General features: G+C 37.9%; 1 protein-coding gene across 3 annotated transcripts in view; it reads left to right on the top strand.

Moving 5' to 3' along the window:
* The window catches only part of LOC311092006 (potassium channel, voltage gated eag related subfamily H, member 7), a gene marked incomplete at its 3' end in the record, with an annotated part of 69,536 nt that overhangs the window by 46,902 nt on the left and 8,034 nt on the right, over nt 1-14,600 (top strand). For all 3 annotated transcript variants that reach the window (XM_084128231.1, XM_084128230.1, XM_084128229.1), the window contains 4 exons: nt 8,719-9,144; nt 9,473-9,872; nt 12,309-12,508; nt 13,568-13,811. In XM_084128231.1, the coding sequence (XP_083984357.1) occupies nt 8,719-9,144; nt 9,473-9,872; nt 12,309-12,508; nt 13,568-13,811 (1,270 nt within the window). The remainder of the gene's footprint in view (nt 1-8,718; nt 9,145-9,472; nt 9,873-12,308; nt 12,509-13,567; nt 13,812-14,600) is intronic.

Below are 14,600 nucleotides of genomic sequence, written 5' to 3'. Positions count from 1 at the left end.
ATTATACATGTGAATACATTTGTCATAAAGTAGTTCTCCCTCCATAAAATGTGTCTTTCTAAACTTTCAACAAAATGTTATAACCAATTCTCCAAATTAATATTTAGTCATTTTTTTAATGTAATGTTGGAACCTCTCTCAAAACATTGCAAAACAAGTAATTTATATAATTAAAGGTGCACTATTTAACATTTTTTTTCCCCAGCGGGATGGTTTTTCGTGGGAAATTGCGTACAGAGGAGAATCTGCTGGCAAAAAGAGAATGCAACAGAGCTCGTAATAAAACGAAAATAAACATTGGCTTGTCTTTTCCAAAATGGCGAGAACTGAGGTGTTTGAAGTAAAGTAAAAGCAACAGGGAGACAAGTGAGTAAGGTATTTTATTGATAAACTGTCATATGTAGCTTTCTAACAGAGTTAGAAAAAGGGTCATTTCATTATGGGTTGTTGTAGCGCTGTGCTTGAATTTATTTTCAAGGAAGTACTGTGTCTATTAATGGGTATAGCTACAGTAATATATTCAGCTATTCAGCTTGAGATCCTTTCTATCCAAACTGGTTATATCTCTTAAGCCTAGTAGTGACTGTTTTATGAACAGTATGATAACCATATTCATCCGCACAGTCATGCAGAGCCTAAGCACAACCAAAACAATGTTCTCCTGCAAATGTTTTATTTTGTTATTTAACCACTAGAGGGCCAAAGTTACATAGTGTACCATTAATTTAGTGAGTCCACAGTACACCTCTCTTCATTGGCTTCTGGTCACTGCCCACGTCAAGTTCAACTTGTGCACAGAACTTGCCTCCATTGCCTCTTACAAATTTACGTCCACTTTGAAGCCTGAATTTGTTGAATGAGTGGCGTGTCATGGTACCATTACGGAAAGGCATGAAATCATGTTCCCAAACATTCACGTTCATGGTTCCTCTTTAGAGGAATGATCTTTTGAACCCTACCCAGACACCCAAATCCCTTGCGATAATCAAGAAATGGCTGAAATATTCACTCTTTCACTCTTAACTGCATCTTGCTGATGTTGACTCTAAAAAAAAAAACTTCACCATTCACCTTCACTTTCACCATTTGTTAAATCCTTCCCTGTTCTAACCTGTACTATTTTAGACAATGTTTGAAAGTTTATGTTTAGCACTTCTAATGATATAATAATTTGTTACATTTGTTTAGAGCTTTTCACTTCTCCTATTATTACCTGCTCAAAGTGAATTGCTTTGTTGTTTTCCTCCTTTGTAAGTCACTTTTGGATAAAAGCATCAGCTAAATGAAATGTCCACTACTGTTTTTTCAGTAATATATATATATATATATATATATATATATATATATATACACTCACCTAAAGGATTATTAGGAACACCATACTAATACTGTGTTTGACCCCCTTTCGCCTTCAGAACTGCCTTAATTCTACGTGGCATTGATTCAACAAGGTGCTGAAAGCATTCTTTAGAAATGTTGGCCCATATTGATAGGATAGCATCTTGCAGTTGATGGAGATTTGTGGGATGCACATCCAGGGCACGAAGCTCCCGTTCCACCACATCCCAAAGATGCTCTATTGGGTTGAGATCTGGTGACTGTGGGGGCCATTTTAGTATAGTGGACTCATTGTCATGTTCAAGAAACCAATTTGAAATGATTCGAGCTTTGTGACATGGTGCATTATCCTGCTGGAAGTAGCCATCAGAGGATGGGTACATGGTGGTCATAAAGGGATGGACATGGTCAGAAACAAAGTTCAGGTAGGCCGTGGCATTTAAACGATGCCCAATTGGCACTAAGGGGCCTAAAGTGTGCCAAGAAAACATCCCCCACACCATTACACCACCACCACCAGCCTGCACAGTGGTAACAAGGAATGATGGATCCATGTTCTCATTCTGTTTACGCCAAATTCTGACTCTACCATCTGAATGTCTCAACAGAAATCGAGACTCATCAGATCAGGCAACATTTTTCCAGTCTTCAACTGTCCAATTTTGGTGAGCTTGTGCAAATTGTAGCCTCTTTTTCCTATTTGTAGTGGAGATGAGTGGTACCCGGTGGGGTCTTCTGCTGTTGTAGCCCATCCGCCTCAAGGTTGTGCGTGTTGTGGCTTCACAAATGCTTTGCTGCATACCTCGGTTGTAACGAGTGGTTATTTCAGTCAAAGTTGCTCTTCTATCAGCTTGAATCAGTCAGCCCATTCTCCTCTGACCTCTAGCATCAACAAGGCATTTTCGCCCACAGGACTGCCGCATACTGGATGTTTTTCCCTTTTCACACCATTCTTTGTAATCCCTAGAAATGGTTGTGCGTGAAAATCCCAGTAACTGAGCAGATTGTGAAATACTCAGACCGGCCCGTCTGGCACCAACAACCATGCCACGCTCAAAATTGCTTAAATCACCTTTCTTTCCCATTCTGACATTCAGTTTGGAGTTCAGGAGATTGTCTTGACCAGGACCACACCCCTAAATGCATTGAAGCAACTGCCATGTGATTGGTTGATTAGATAATTGCATTAATGAGAAATTGAACAGGTGTTCCTAATAATCCTTCAGGTGAGTGTATATTAATTTACAATGAACTTTCTTTAAAAAAAACAACTGTTTTCAACATTGTGAATAATAAGAAAAGTTTCTTGAGCACCAAGTCAGCAATTAGAATGATTTCTGAAGGATCATGTGACTCTGGCCTTCAAACAGAGAATATTCATATTCAGGCATATTCAGGGATTCGGCTTCCATCATGCCTGCCCAGCTGGTAGCTCGTGTATGATCATCAGTAGCCAAAGATTTTGTGGCAGCTCTGGCCAGACATGGGTCTTGTTGTTTAGCCACTGCCACTCTCAGTCTTTCCAAACACTCTACACACACAAATCCACTCGCCTCAGTGAGAATTAACGGTTGTAGATCTGGACGCTTTACTCTAGAAAGCGGATGTAGACAAGGATGTCCATTGTCGCCCTTGCTGTTTGCTATCAGCATCGAACCCCTTGCTCAACTCATTTGGGACGACAGTGCAATTAAGGGAATTGTAATTGGAGAAGAGGAACATAAGTTGTCGTTATACGCCGATGATGTCCTACTTTTCCTAACAGAACCTGAGACAACAATTCCATATTTAAAAAAGCTAATTCTCAAGTAAGGGTACTACTCTGGATTTAAAGTGAATATGGATAAAAACGAGACCATAGATGTTAATGGACATCAAAATGCAAATGCAAATTAAAAGCAGGTTCAGATGGCCCAAGAATGAGTTTAAATACTTGGGCATCTTTATTCCCTCCTCTTTGGACCAGTTATACGATACAAACTATAAAAAAGTGATTAAAAATATTAGTGAAGATTTAAATGGTTGGACAGCTCTCCCTCTCTCTCTGATTGGCTGTGTTGAATCTATTCATATGAATGTCCTGTTGAGATTGTTTCAGATGTTACCCATAGAAGTGCCAAAATCTATCTTTGATTTGCTTAATAAAATAATTTCTAAATTTGTTTGGCAAGGAAAACGGCCAAGAATTTTGCTTTAAATACAATCGCCTAAAACAAATGGCGGGCTGGGATTCCCAAACTTTAGGTTTTACTTTTGGGCAGCTCAATTGAGGCCCCTGGTTTCATGGATGAGAGAAGACACACAAACCCGGTGGATCAATATTGAAAAGTGCTTCTGTTCCATGCCCCTTAAAATAGTACCCTTTTCCAGTGTATCATTAAAAAATGCCTCCATGGGTGAATGGACCAAAGTTACTTAAAAAATTTGGAGAACTATACAAAGATCATTTGGTTTGTCTTAGAAAATCTCATCTGCAGCAAGCATTGGCTATCTTAATGACTTTGCACCATCTCGTACAGACGTGGGTTTCAAAAAGTGGTCACAATATGGACTTGATTATCTGCACCAATTATTTCATAATGACACACTTAAATCATTTGAACAAATAAGAAATGGATTTACACTCCCAAGGTCTGAATTTTTTAGATATTTACAACTGAGACATTTCCTCACAACGCATTAGGAACTAGAAATTATTAAAAAACCCTCCCCAAAAGAAGTTTATTTTAAAGAAATACAAATTGGGCATGCGGTCAAAGAAATTATTTCTAAAGGATATCTGTTATTTTTGTCTAAGAATTCAAATAACACATTACAGATCAAGTAAAAATGGGAGGCCGAAATTAATGAAACAGTCCCCCTTGACACTTGGGAGGAAGCTTGTGGAGACATCTACATCTCGTTGTACATCTCGTGACCAACTCTAATGTCTGGAGGGAATTCAAATGGAAGATAATAACCAGATTTTTTCGAACTCCACAGATAATTGCAAAATGGAATCCATCCTGCTCAGACAAGTGCTGGAGAAATTGTGGCCAGCATGTTGGTAACCACACCCATATTTTGTGGTCATGTCCAAAATTAAGAAATTACTCTTCCATTATGAAATCCCAGAAGACCCCATAATAGCCCTTCTAGGTGTGTGTCCAGAGGGCCTTGAGGGTAGAGCTATATTATTAAATATTATTTAATAATATATTATTATATTATTAAATATATTTACAACAAATTTTACTCGCTGCAGCCATCAAGTGTATTACATGCAGATGGTTAAAATTTGACCCTCTATCATACAACGCTTGGATTCAAAAAGTATGGGAGTTGTACGAAATGGAACAAATCACATTTGCATTACGACTTAAGAAAACGGTTTTCTTAAAGAGGTGGGCTCCTGTAATGCCTTTAATACTGTGTTCATCTCTGCCTTTCTCAATTATTATTTATTTTATTTTATTTTTTCTTCCACCCCCTGTACTAGGTGTATTTGTTTTCATTCTCTGTATAATGTGTATGATATAATTAAGTTTTGAAGAATTTGTCAATATTGTGGGAACATGATGGACTAACATGTTAAAACCCAGTGCCATACTATATTGTATGTAATGCTGTGGTTCTAAATAAAAGTTCCAAAAAAAAAAATCAAATCCAACTGATGTTGCGTTCAGTGGCGGAATCCATTGACGGTCCGCCTGATGAACAGTTGAGCAAAATCAACATTTACATTTACATTTACATTTATTCATTTAGCTGACGCTTTTATCCAAAGCGACTTACAATTGCTATATATGTCAGAGGTCGCACGCCTCTGGAGCAACTAGGGGTTAAGTGTCTTGCTCAGGGACACATTGGTGTCTTACAGTGGATTCGAACCCGGGTCTCTCACACCAAAGGCATGTGTCTTATCCATTGCGCCACACCACCCCATACGACAACAAAAATTTGGATGTGCTGAGAGAGCTTCTAGTCCCTCATTGGAAGAAAGCGTGAATGATTTCAATCGGGGTCAACCTGAGTGATAAAGGTGGGGACCTTTCTGTCAGAGACAGACGTGGTGTCACAGGAGTTGGACCATAGTTGGTCACGCCTAAGGTGATTAGTTAGGAAAGTGAAGTTAAAAAAATAACTTTATTTAGCATACATGTATTATATAACCACATGGTATACACTTCATATCTGGAATAAGTAGTAGGAACTAATAGTGAAACATGAAGTAAATAAAACTATATTATTATAGTACAAAGCATAGTAGGGTTGAAAGTGTACAGTATATGCATAGATGCACCATTAGTGACTAAACACATATGCAAAATATTGTCTCAGTTTGTGTTGCTCTCCCTCCTTTTCTGTCTATTTCTGTCAGTGGTGCTGTTTTTGTTTGTTTGCCACATTATAGACTTGTTGCCCATAACTAACCAGATGGCCAGTTACTGTACACACACAGATGGCTTGTTTCGTCTTTTTCATCCTTTGAGTCGTGCTGGTTGAAGAGTTGGACTCTAATTAAACTGGGTCTTGGCATCTAATCCTGAAACTCAGCCTCCCACACACCCTCAACCTTTATGCCAAATGTGATTTCACTCTTTCTGATTGACCCCTTTTTAATCATATCTCTTTATACTCTTCTTAATAGTATTGAAAAATCCTCAAATATTAAACTGAAAAAGTTCCTCATGAGTCACTCATATTCACATTCAACCTTGTGTTTTTAACACATTCATATTAGAATAAAAATAACCAAGCTATCCACAGTATCTCAAATATAAACAGAACTTGTGTACACGCTGAAAAGGTGGATTTGCAAGTAAGCATACAAAGGACACTAAAAGCAAGAGTTTGATTACCGCACTGCATTATTGATTAATAATTAAATCCCAATCATTTATCCACTGCAGGGACAACGTCATTCTGGCAGGACACAACTTATCAAGTGACACACAGACATGCTTACGGATACACAGGGATGCTGGCTGATACAGTAATTAGGTGAACACATAGTTTACAGCCAGCTCCAGTTATTCTATACTAATTATGACGGACTTGGTCAATACAGAACTTTTGTGACCTGCACTATTATTTTGAACGTTTTTACCCATTTTGAGTGAGCACTAAATTAAAAATAAAATAAAAATGTTTTTGGGGTCTGTAGATAAGTGACAGTAAAGACGTTTATAATATTACAAAAAAGTTCTATTTTATATAAATGTTCTTCCTTTGACCTTTCTATTTATCATAGATTCCTGGAAAAAAGGTTTAATGGTTTACACAAATATTAAGGATCATGTGATACTGAAGACTGGAGTAATGGTTGCTAAAAATTTAGCTTCGCCATCACAGGAATAAATTACATTTTGAAATATATTATAATAAAAAGAAAATGTTTATTTTAAATTGTATTAACATTTCCTCCTGTGTGACCTCTTAGTGTCCGCACCCCATGGGCTTCCCAGCAGAAACCTACATTATTTAGCAAGTGCGTGCGTGAGAAGTGAGAGAACCCTCCATGACACAAATACACACAAAGGCTAGATGAAGGCTTGGCAATTACTGAAACAGAAAGCAAGAGGAAATGATCTCTCATCCTCTCTGTATCAGTAGAGGAGTGAAGAGGAGAATTGTCTCTGTGACATTGAGACTGTCCTAGTATGTCCCACACGCATGCTGTCATAGATTGCTGTACAAACTTAAGCAGCTGTTGACTCATGTGTAATAATAGGCACCCAGGGTATTTCTGTATGCTTCTGTAATATAATGTGGTATATACTGTATAATGATATGCATTCATTTGCTTACTGAACACCCAGGCTGGTCCTTTCCGTTCAGCCTGGTTCCCTGATGGGAAGGACATAACAGCCTTTCTGTTTGTAATTTTTTCTCTGGCTGGGATGGTGTGCTGTGGTCCGTTATTAACTTATGGCTGCATCAGCCGTGACCTGTCACCATGTGGCCTTCTCTCTGCTTTAACATTGCCATCTAAAAGCTGGATCATGAAATTTGCATCATAAGCAATGATGTATTGCTCTCTCTTTCTTCAATTTCTCTTTCCCCAAAATTTCTAAAAAGTAGACACAGTATCATGATCTTTCGGAAGAAATGGTTTGATCAGAAATGTTCATGATTTTGGCACCTGAATGTGATTACATTAACATAAAACCACCCAAGTTTATGCATCAATGGATATTTATTGTTCAGGAACATGGTCTGCCTTGAACTACAGTATGATCTGTGCTGGTACAGAAAGAATAACTAATTTACATATTTTATTCTTAAAGGTACAGTAGCAAAAACTGTGCATTTAATCCTAAGGGCCCTATTTTAATGATCTAAGCGCATGGTCTAAAGCGTACAGCTCAAGTGCACTTAGGGTGTGTCCGAATCCACTTTTGCTAGTTTAACGATGGGAAAAATGGTCGGCGCACCCAGCGCATGGTCTAAAAACGGTTGTCCCTATTCTCTTAATGAGTAATGGGTGTGTTTTGGGCGTAGCGTGCAATAAACCAATCAGAGTGTCATTTCCCATTCCCTTTAAAAGCCAGTTGCGCTTGCACCAAGGCGGGTTGCTATTTACATGGTGGAATTTGCAAGCGGAAAGACTGAACGCTTCTCTAGTGAGGAAACGGATCTGCTTGTGCGCAAGGTTAAAGCGTGCAAGCAGACCATCTATGGGACAAGCCAGATTCCACCATATCTTTATGTAAACAATGTTAATATTTTACATTGTAATCCTTTTATTTTTAATATTTGGCATGTTTGTGTGCTGCTACGCGTCCCTGTGTGTGTAATAAGCAGAGTGTACGTGTGTTGTGCACCCTCCTATAGGCGTATATTACTAATGCGCTCTTTAAATAACAAAAACAAATACTGCGCCATTGACTTTGCAGTCTATTTCAGTTGCCTCAAAATAGCAACGCGCCAACATTGCGCCTGAACACACCTCGCTTTCAGACCAGCACGCCCATGGGGCCCACAAATAGGCCCAAAAAAACTGGCTTAAACTGAATAACAAGTTGCTCTTTGGATCATTTTCAAATCATCCTCATCAGGATTTGCATAAACTGTATAAACCTCAGCTCGGGTGCATGTTGTCATTTAAGTAAAAGTATGCTATACCAAATTTTAAGACATTCTAAAATCCATAAACATGACCATACTAATAATCTAATTTCTAATAAAAAAAAAATATTATTATTAACATCATGAAAACTATAACTGAATCCAATTAAGAGAAATAATCGTCACATTCGACACTATATAATGTGTACATTTCATACATGAGTCACTGTGTTGTTTCCAGGCTCTGATTTAGCAGCTTTTGATATTGTTGCTAGTCGTTGCAAAATATAAAAGCACTATAGTCATAGTAACCACATCTCTATGCTTCAGGTGTTATCGCTAGGCGCCGACGTGCTTCCAGAGTATAAGCTTCAGACACCAGGCATCAACAAGTTCACCATTCTACACTACAGCCCCTTTAAGGCAGTCTGGGATTGGCTGATTCTGCTGCTAGTCATCTACACCGCTATTTTCACACCCTACAGTGCAGCCTTCCTGCTCAATGACCTGGAGGAGGAGAGGAGACGTGAGTGTGGTTATTCCTGCAGTCCTCTCAACGTGGTGGACCTCATAGTGGACATTATGTTTATTGTAGACATTCTTATCAATTTCCGGACTACGTACGTCAACGCAAACGAGGAGGTGGTCAGCCATCCAGCTAAGATAGCTGTGCATTACTTCAAGGGGTGGTTCTTCATAGACATGGTGGCAGCCATACCCTTTGACCTGCTCATATTTGAGGCAGGATCAGAAGAGGTGAGCATATGTATATGCAAATGTATGTGTGGTTTGATTTATTTTAAGAGTTCTATAATTTACAATGAAGGCTTTTTCATGCTATTCATATTGTTCAAAGTCTGAGTGTTGGATTTTAACAAATCCATAGTGACTATTTAAAAAAAAATGGTATTAAATATAATATACACCAACAGCTGAGCTTTAATGCTTAAATATGGCTAGAGATATGAATATATGACAGACTGTTTTAGCTTTCTTGCAATAAATATTTTGTAATTTTTATCTATATACATTATTTACATTATGTAAGTGTGAATTTACAGTATGTTTGCACTCTCTCGTTCAGACAACGACTCTGATTGGCCTATTGAAGACTGCCAGACTTCTCCGATTGGTCCGTGTGGCACGGAAGCTGGATCGTTACTCAGAGTATGGGGCGGCTGTCCTCATGCTCCTCATGTGTATATTTGCGCTGATTGCTCATTGGTTGGCTTGCATATGGTATGCAATCGGCAATGTAGAGAGGCCTTATCTGGCGCACACGATTGGCTGGTTGGATAATCTGGGCATGTCCATCGGCAAGCAGTACAACGTCAGTGACCGCTCCTCTGGCCCCTCAATCAGGGACAAGTATGTGACAGCACTGTATTTCACATTCAGCAGTCTGACCAGCGTGGGGTTTGGAAATGTGTCACCAAATACCAACTCAGAGAAGATCTTCTCCATCTGTGTCATGCTCATTGGCTGTGGGTATCAATATGTCGCACATTTAAAATTTAACTTATGCCATCAAAATCACCAGTACCGCATAGGTCACCGTGATTTTGCTAAGCAAGACATGTTCCTGGATCAACATATTTTGTTGATCCTGGAACAACATTTCTGTCCGAAAATTTAGTCCTAACCCTATCCCTGCCCCTAAACCTGCCCATAACTTATCCCTAAAATCAAAGGGAGATAATATGTGAATAACAGTGATGTAGAAGCTTCTAACCCTGATTGTAAACCTAAACATGACATAAACTTTAAACTTGTCCCTCAAATCTGATTGGTTGATTGAAACGTTCTTCCAGGATCAAAGAAGATGTTGATCCAGGAACATGTTGCACTTGGTCAAATCACGTTCACCCCCGAAACCTACCAATCACAGAAAACATTCTGCATTTTTACATTTTCAATGTTGATTTGATTTGAAAAATGCTGTTTTCCTCCTTGGGACCAAAAAATGTCCCGACAAGGATTTCGCATATTGCCATCTTTGTGTGGACATTCAATATACACTATATATATATATATATATATATATATATATATATATATACACTACTGTTTTTGAAAGAGGTCTCTTCTGCTCACCAAGGCTGCATTTATTTGATCCAAAATATAACAAAAACAGTAATATTGTGAAATAGTTTTACAATTTAAAATAAGTTTTCTATTTGAAAATATGTGAGTGACCCGTGCTGGCAAAATGAGTCGGAATGCGCACACGCAAATTACAAGCTACAGGCAAAACAAGTGAAAAATGTCAATTTTGATAGAATCTGAGGTTTTCACAAAAATGAGTTCATTAAGCCCTTGTCTAGTGATCCCAATGCTCCAGAAAGCAATTAAACATCTAAAAGTATCTTTATCTGTTTGTTTTCTGAGAGGAGTACCTTTCCTTTGTCCATGAAATAATGCAGTTTTTCTCTGCTCGCTTCTCGACGACTGGCACTTCCCCTCAGCACAAGTTTGGTATATTTTTAAAGCGCAGCATTCCAACTTTGTGAATATTCGATGTCATGAGTCTGAACCAATGAAATGTGATTTTCAAACTCATGCTAATGTAAACAAAATGATCTTACTTGCACTGATTTACAGATCCAAAGCATGAGCACAAAGGCCTCAGACAGTGCGCGATCCTGATATACACATAGCATATACACAGAATTACAAAATATCTGTCTTGGTGAGTATTCACACAAACATTATCTGTTATGTCTTAAGTGAATGTTTGGTTAACTGTTGGGGAAAAACATCTTATGTGTATGTTTATATCAGATCAGCGCGGTACAGGTCTTAATATATAGGCTGACTGTTTCATTAATGTTAATCAAACAGCTGAGGTATCGTGAAAAAAAAATCAATATATATTTTTCTCTAGATATTTGGTTTTGACTTGGTGTCTGCCAAATTTGGTGTTATTACCAGGGATTTTAAGGTATGGTTGCTAGGTGATTTTCTCAAAATTGACTTTGCAGTCTCTATCGACTAGGTTTAGCTCAGTCTTTTTTTTTTGTCAAATCATACATCATTTTGAAGGTTTATTTTATTAGAGAATGTGAAAATAACAACAAATTTTTAAAAATTTGCTCATTGCAACTCATTTTGCCAGCACGGGTCACATATTTTAAAATGCAATTTAGTCCTGTGTTGCCAACTTTTTGCGTCATTACTCCAGTCTTCAGTGTCACATGATCCTTCAGAAATCATTTCAAATCAAATCAAATCATATTTGCTGATTTGCTGCTTTATCATCAATGTTGAAAACGGTGTACTTTTTTCAGGTTTCTTTGATAGCTTTTGTCACATTATAAAGGTCTTTACTGTCACTTTTGATCAATTTAATGAGATGATTTCTGATCATGTGACACTGCAAACTAGAGTAATGATGCTGAAAATTCAGATTTGCCAACACAGAAATAAACTGCATTTTAAAATATATTCAAATAGAAAGCAGATATTTTAAATTGTAAAAATATTTCATTAAGACATTTTTTTTTTTTTTAACTTCTATTTCCAAAAAATGTTTTTCATTTGAAATTTCTATTCATCAAAGAATCCTTTAAAAAAATGTATCATGGTTTACACAAAAATATTAAGCAGCAGAACTGTTCTCAACATTGAAAATAACAAAAAACTTGTTAAGCACCAAATCAGCATATTAGAATGATTTCTGAAGGAATTACAGGAATTGTCACAAGAGTAGATTACATATGAAAGTATATTAAAAATAGAGAACAGTCATTTTAAATTGTGATAATGTTTCACAATATTAGTTTTAATGTATAAATGTTTTGATCATATAAATGCCTTGGTGAGCATAAGAGACTTTCAGAAACATTGAAAAAAGAAAAATCTTTACTTGACTTTATAAATCACTTGAATCCTGACCTTTGCCTTCTCTCTTTGTATTCTAGCTCTGATGTATGCTAGTATCTTTGGGAATGTGTCTGCTATAATTCAGCGACTGTACTCTGGAACAGCTCGGTACCATCTGCAGATGCTTCGGGTCAAGGAATTCATTCGCTTTCACCAGATCCCGAACCCACTGAGACAAAGATTAGAGGAGTACTTCCAACATGCGTGGACTTACACCAATGGCATCGACATGAACATGGTACGAGCCAGGCTTTTTTTTTTTTTTTTTTTTTCACTAAATATGAATTACTGTCATTGAATGAAGACATGCATTGATGTCACTGTGTAAGCTATCTAGTGTTTATAACATATGTATCTCAATCACACAGTATTAATGTCAAATGTGTTCATGTGTCTACGCAGTGATCTGATATGCATTCTCTTTCTTATACGCACTCAAACGGACTGACTTCAACACCCTGGTGAGCAGGAGGTATAGAGTAATGTTTGCTTTTTATCAAAAAAGCTGCAGTCATTTTATCTTAAATGTTTCCATAATGTCTGTATATTTTATAGAAGCATACAGTTGATTTTAAACCGTGCATAACCTTGAGCAGTGCTGGTTATATGCATACCGTTTTATGAGGTAAGAGTAGTCTAAATGTTATAGCCAATCAAAGTAATTAAAGTTTGGTCCATTTAATGACTGATTTTAAATCAAAAACTCTATTCTCAAAGCTAATGGCTATGGGTACTTTGACTCATCCTGCACACAGGCATTTCTATTTCAGTTCATTTCCTTCAATTAAATCAGTTTCACTTTGATTGACCTAGATCATATTGACATATCCTGTTGTGTTAGGCATCAGATTTAGTTAGTCAGTCAGATAGATAATTACTGCAGATTCATATATTTCCATGACAGTCATTGTTTTTCCCTGGCTGACATCCCAAATCCAATTTTAAACAAGGAACATAGTGTTTTATAGATGAATCAGAAAAATTGGGAGAAAACGTAATTGGCAGTTGCATTTTCTTCTGCTTAATGTGCCATATATCATTTTTGATGAAGCAAGAGCAGATTAAAGGCTAATGCAATGCAATGCAGCAGAAAGAAAGGGTCCCAGATGTATTCTTACTTTGCTTCATCTTTTATGTATTTGCAGTTGAGGGAGACAGGGCTATCTTAGCATTGTTTTATCTGATCTCTAACGCAAAGCTCTTAAAAACCGGCAATCATTCTGCCCTCCTTCTCTTCTCCATGGGGAACACTCTTTCTGTCCTTTTCTCTGTCTTCCCCTCTCTGCAGGTACTGAAGGGCTTTCCAGAGTGCCTGCAGGCTGATATCTGTCTTCATCTGAATACAAGTTTGCTCCAGAGTTGCAAGGCGTTCAGCGGAGCGACCAAAGGATGCCTTCGGGCACTGGCAATGCGCTTTAAGACCACCCATGCCCCACCAGGTGACACGCTTGTGCATTGTGGGGATGTTCTCACAGCCCTCTACTTTCTCGCCAGGGGATCCATCGAGATTCTGAGAGACGACATAGTGGTGGCTATCCTGGGTGAGCAATAAACAATTAAACAAACTTTCACTGTAAGCCTGTAAACCTGCTAGTAAAACCACCAAAACTTCATGGTGATGACATCTCACTTAAAGGGTTAGTTCACCCAAAAATGAAAATTCTGTCAGTAATTACTCACCCTCATGTTGTTCCAACCCCGTAAGACTTTCGTTCATCTTCGGAACACAAATTAAGATATTTTTGATGAAATCTGACAGCTGGATCACTCCTCCATAGGCTTCTATGTGACTGAAACTTGCTGGCCCAGAAAAGTTATTAAAGAGATTGTTAATATAGTCCAAGTGACTACAGTGGCTCAATCTTAAGTATATCAAGCGACGAGAATGCTTTACTTTTTGTGCGCAAAAAACAAACAAAAATAACGACTTTATTCCACTATTCATTTCCTTCTCTCTGGGCCTCGAGTTTTTTCACATAGTGTTTTTGCGCAGCGCGTCTGTGTTGCGCATCACACACATGACCAGCGTCGGCCAATAGTGAGCCTACGTGGTGACGTGTAACACAGACGCGCTGCGCAAAAACACTACGTGAACCAACTCAAGGCCCAGAGAGAAGGAAATGAATAGTGGAAGTCGTTATTTTTGTTTGTTTTTGCGCACAAAAAGTATTCTCGTCGCTTGATAAACTTAAGTTTGAGCCACTGTAGTCACTTGGACTATATTAACAATCTCTTTAATAACTTTTCTGGGCCAGCAAGTTTCAGTCACATAGAAGCCTATGGAGAAGTGATCCAGCTGTCAGATTTCATCAAAAATATCTTAATTTGTG

This window comes from Abramis brama, assembly GCF_963993115.1.
Source record: "Abramis brama genome assembly, chromosome: 11".
Lineage (NCBI taxonomy): Eukaryota > Metazoa > Chordata > Actinopteri > Cypriniformes > Leuciscidae > Abramis > Abramis brama.
Note: the sequence above shows the minus strand (reverse complement) of the source record. Positions and strands in the feature narration are given on the sequence as shown.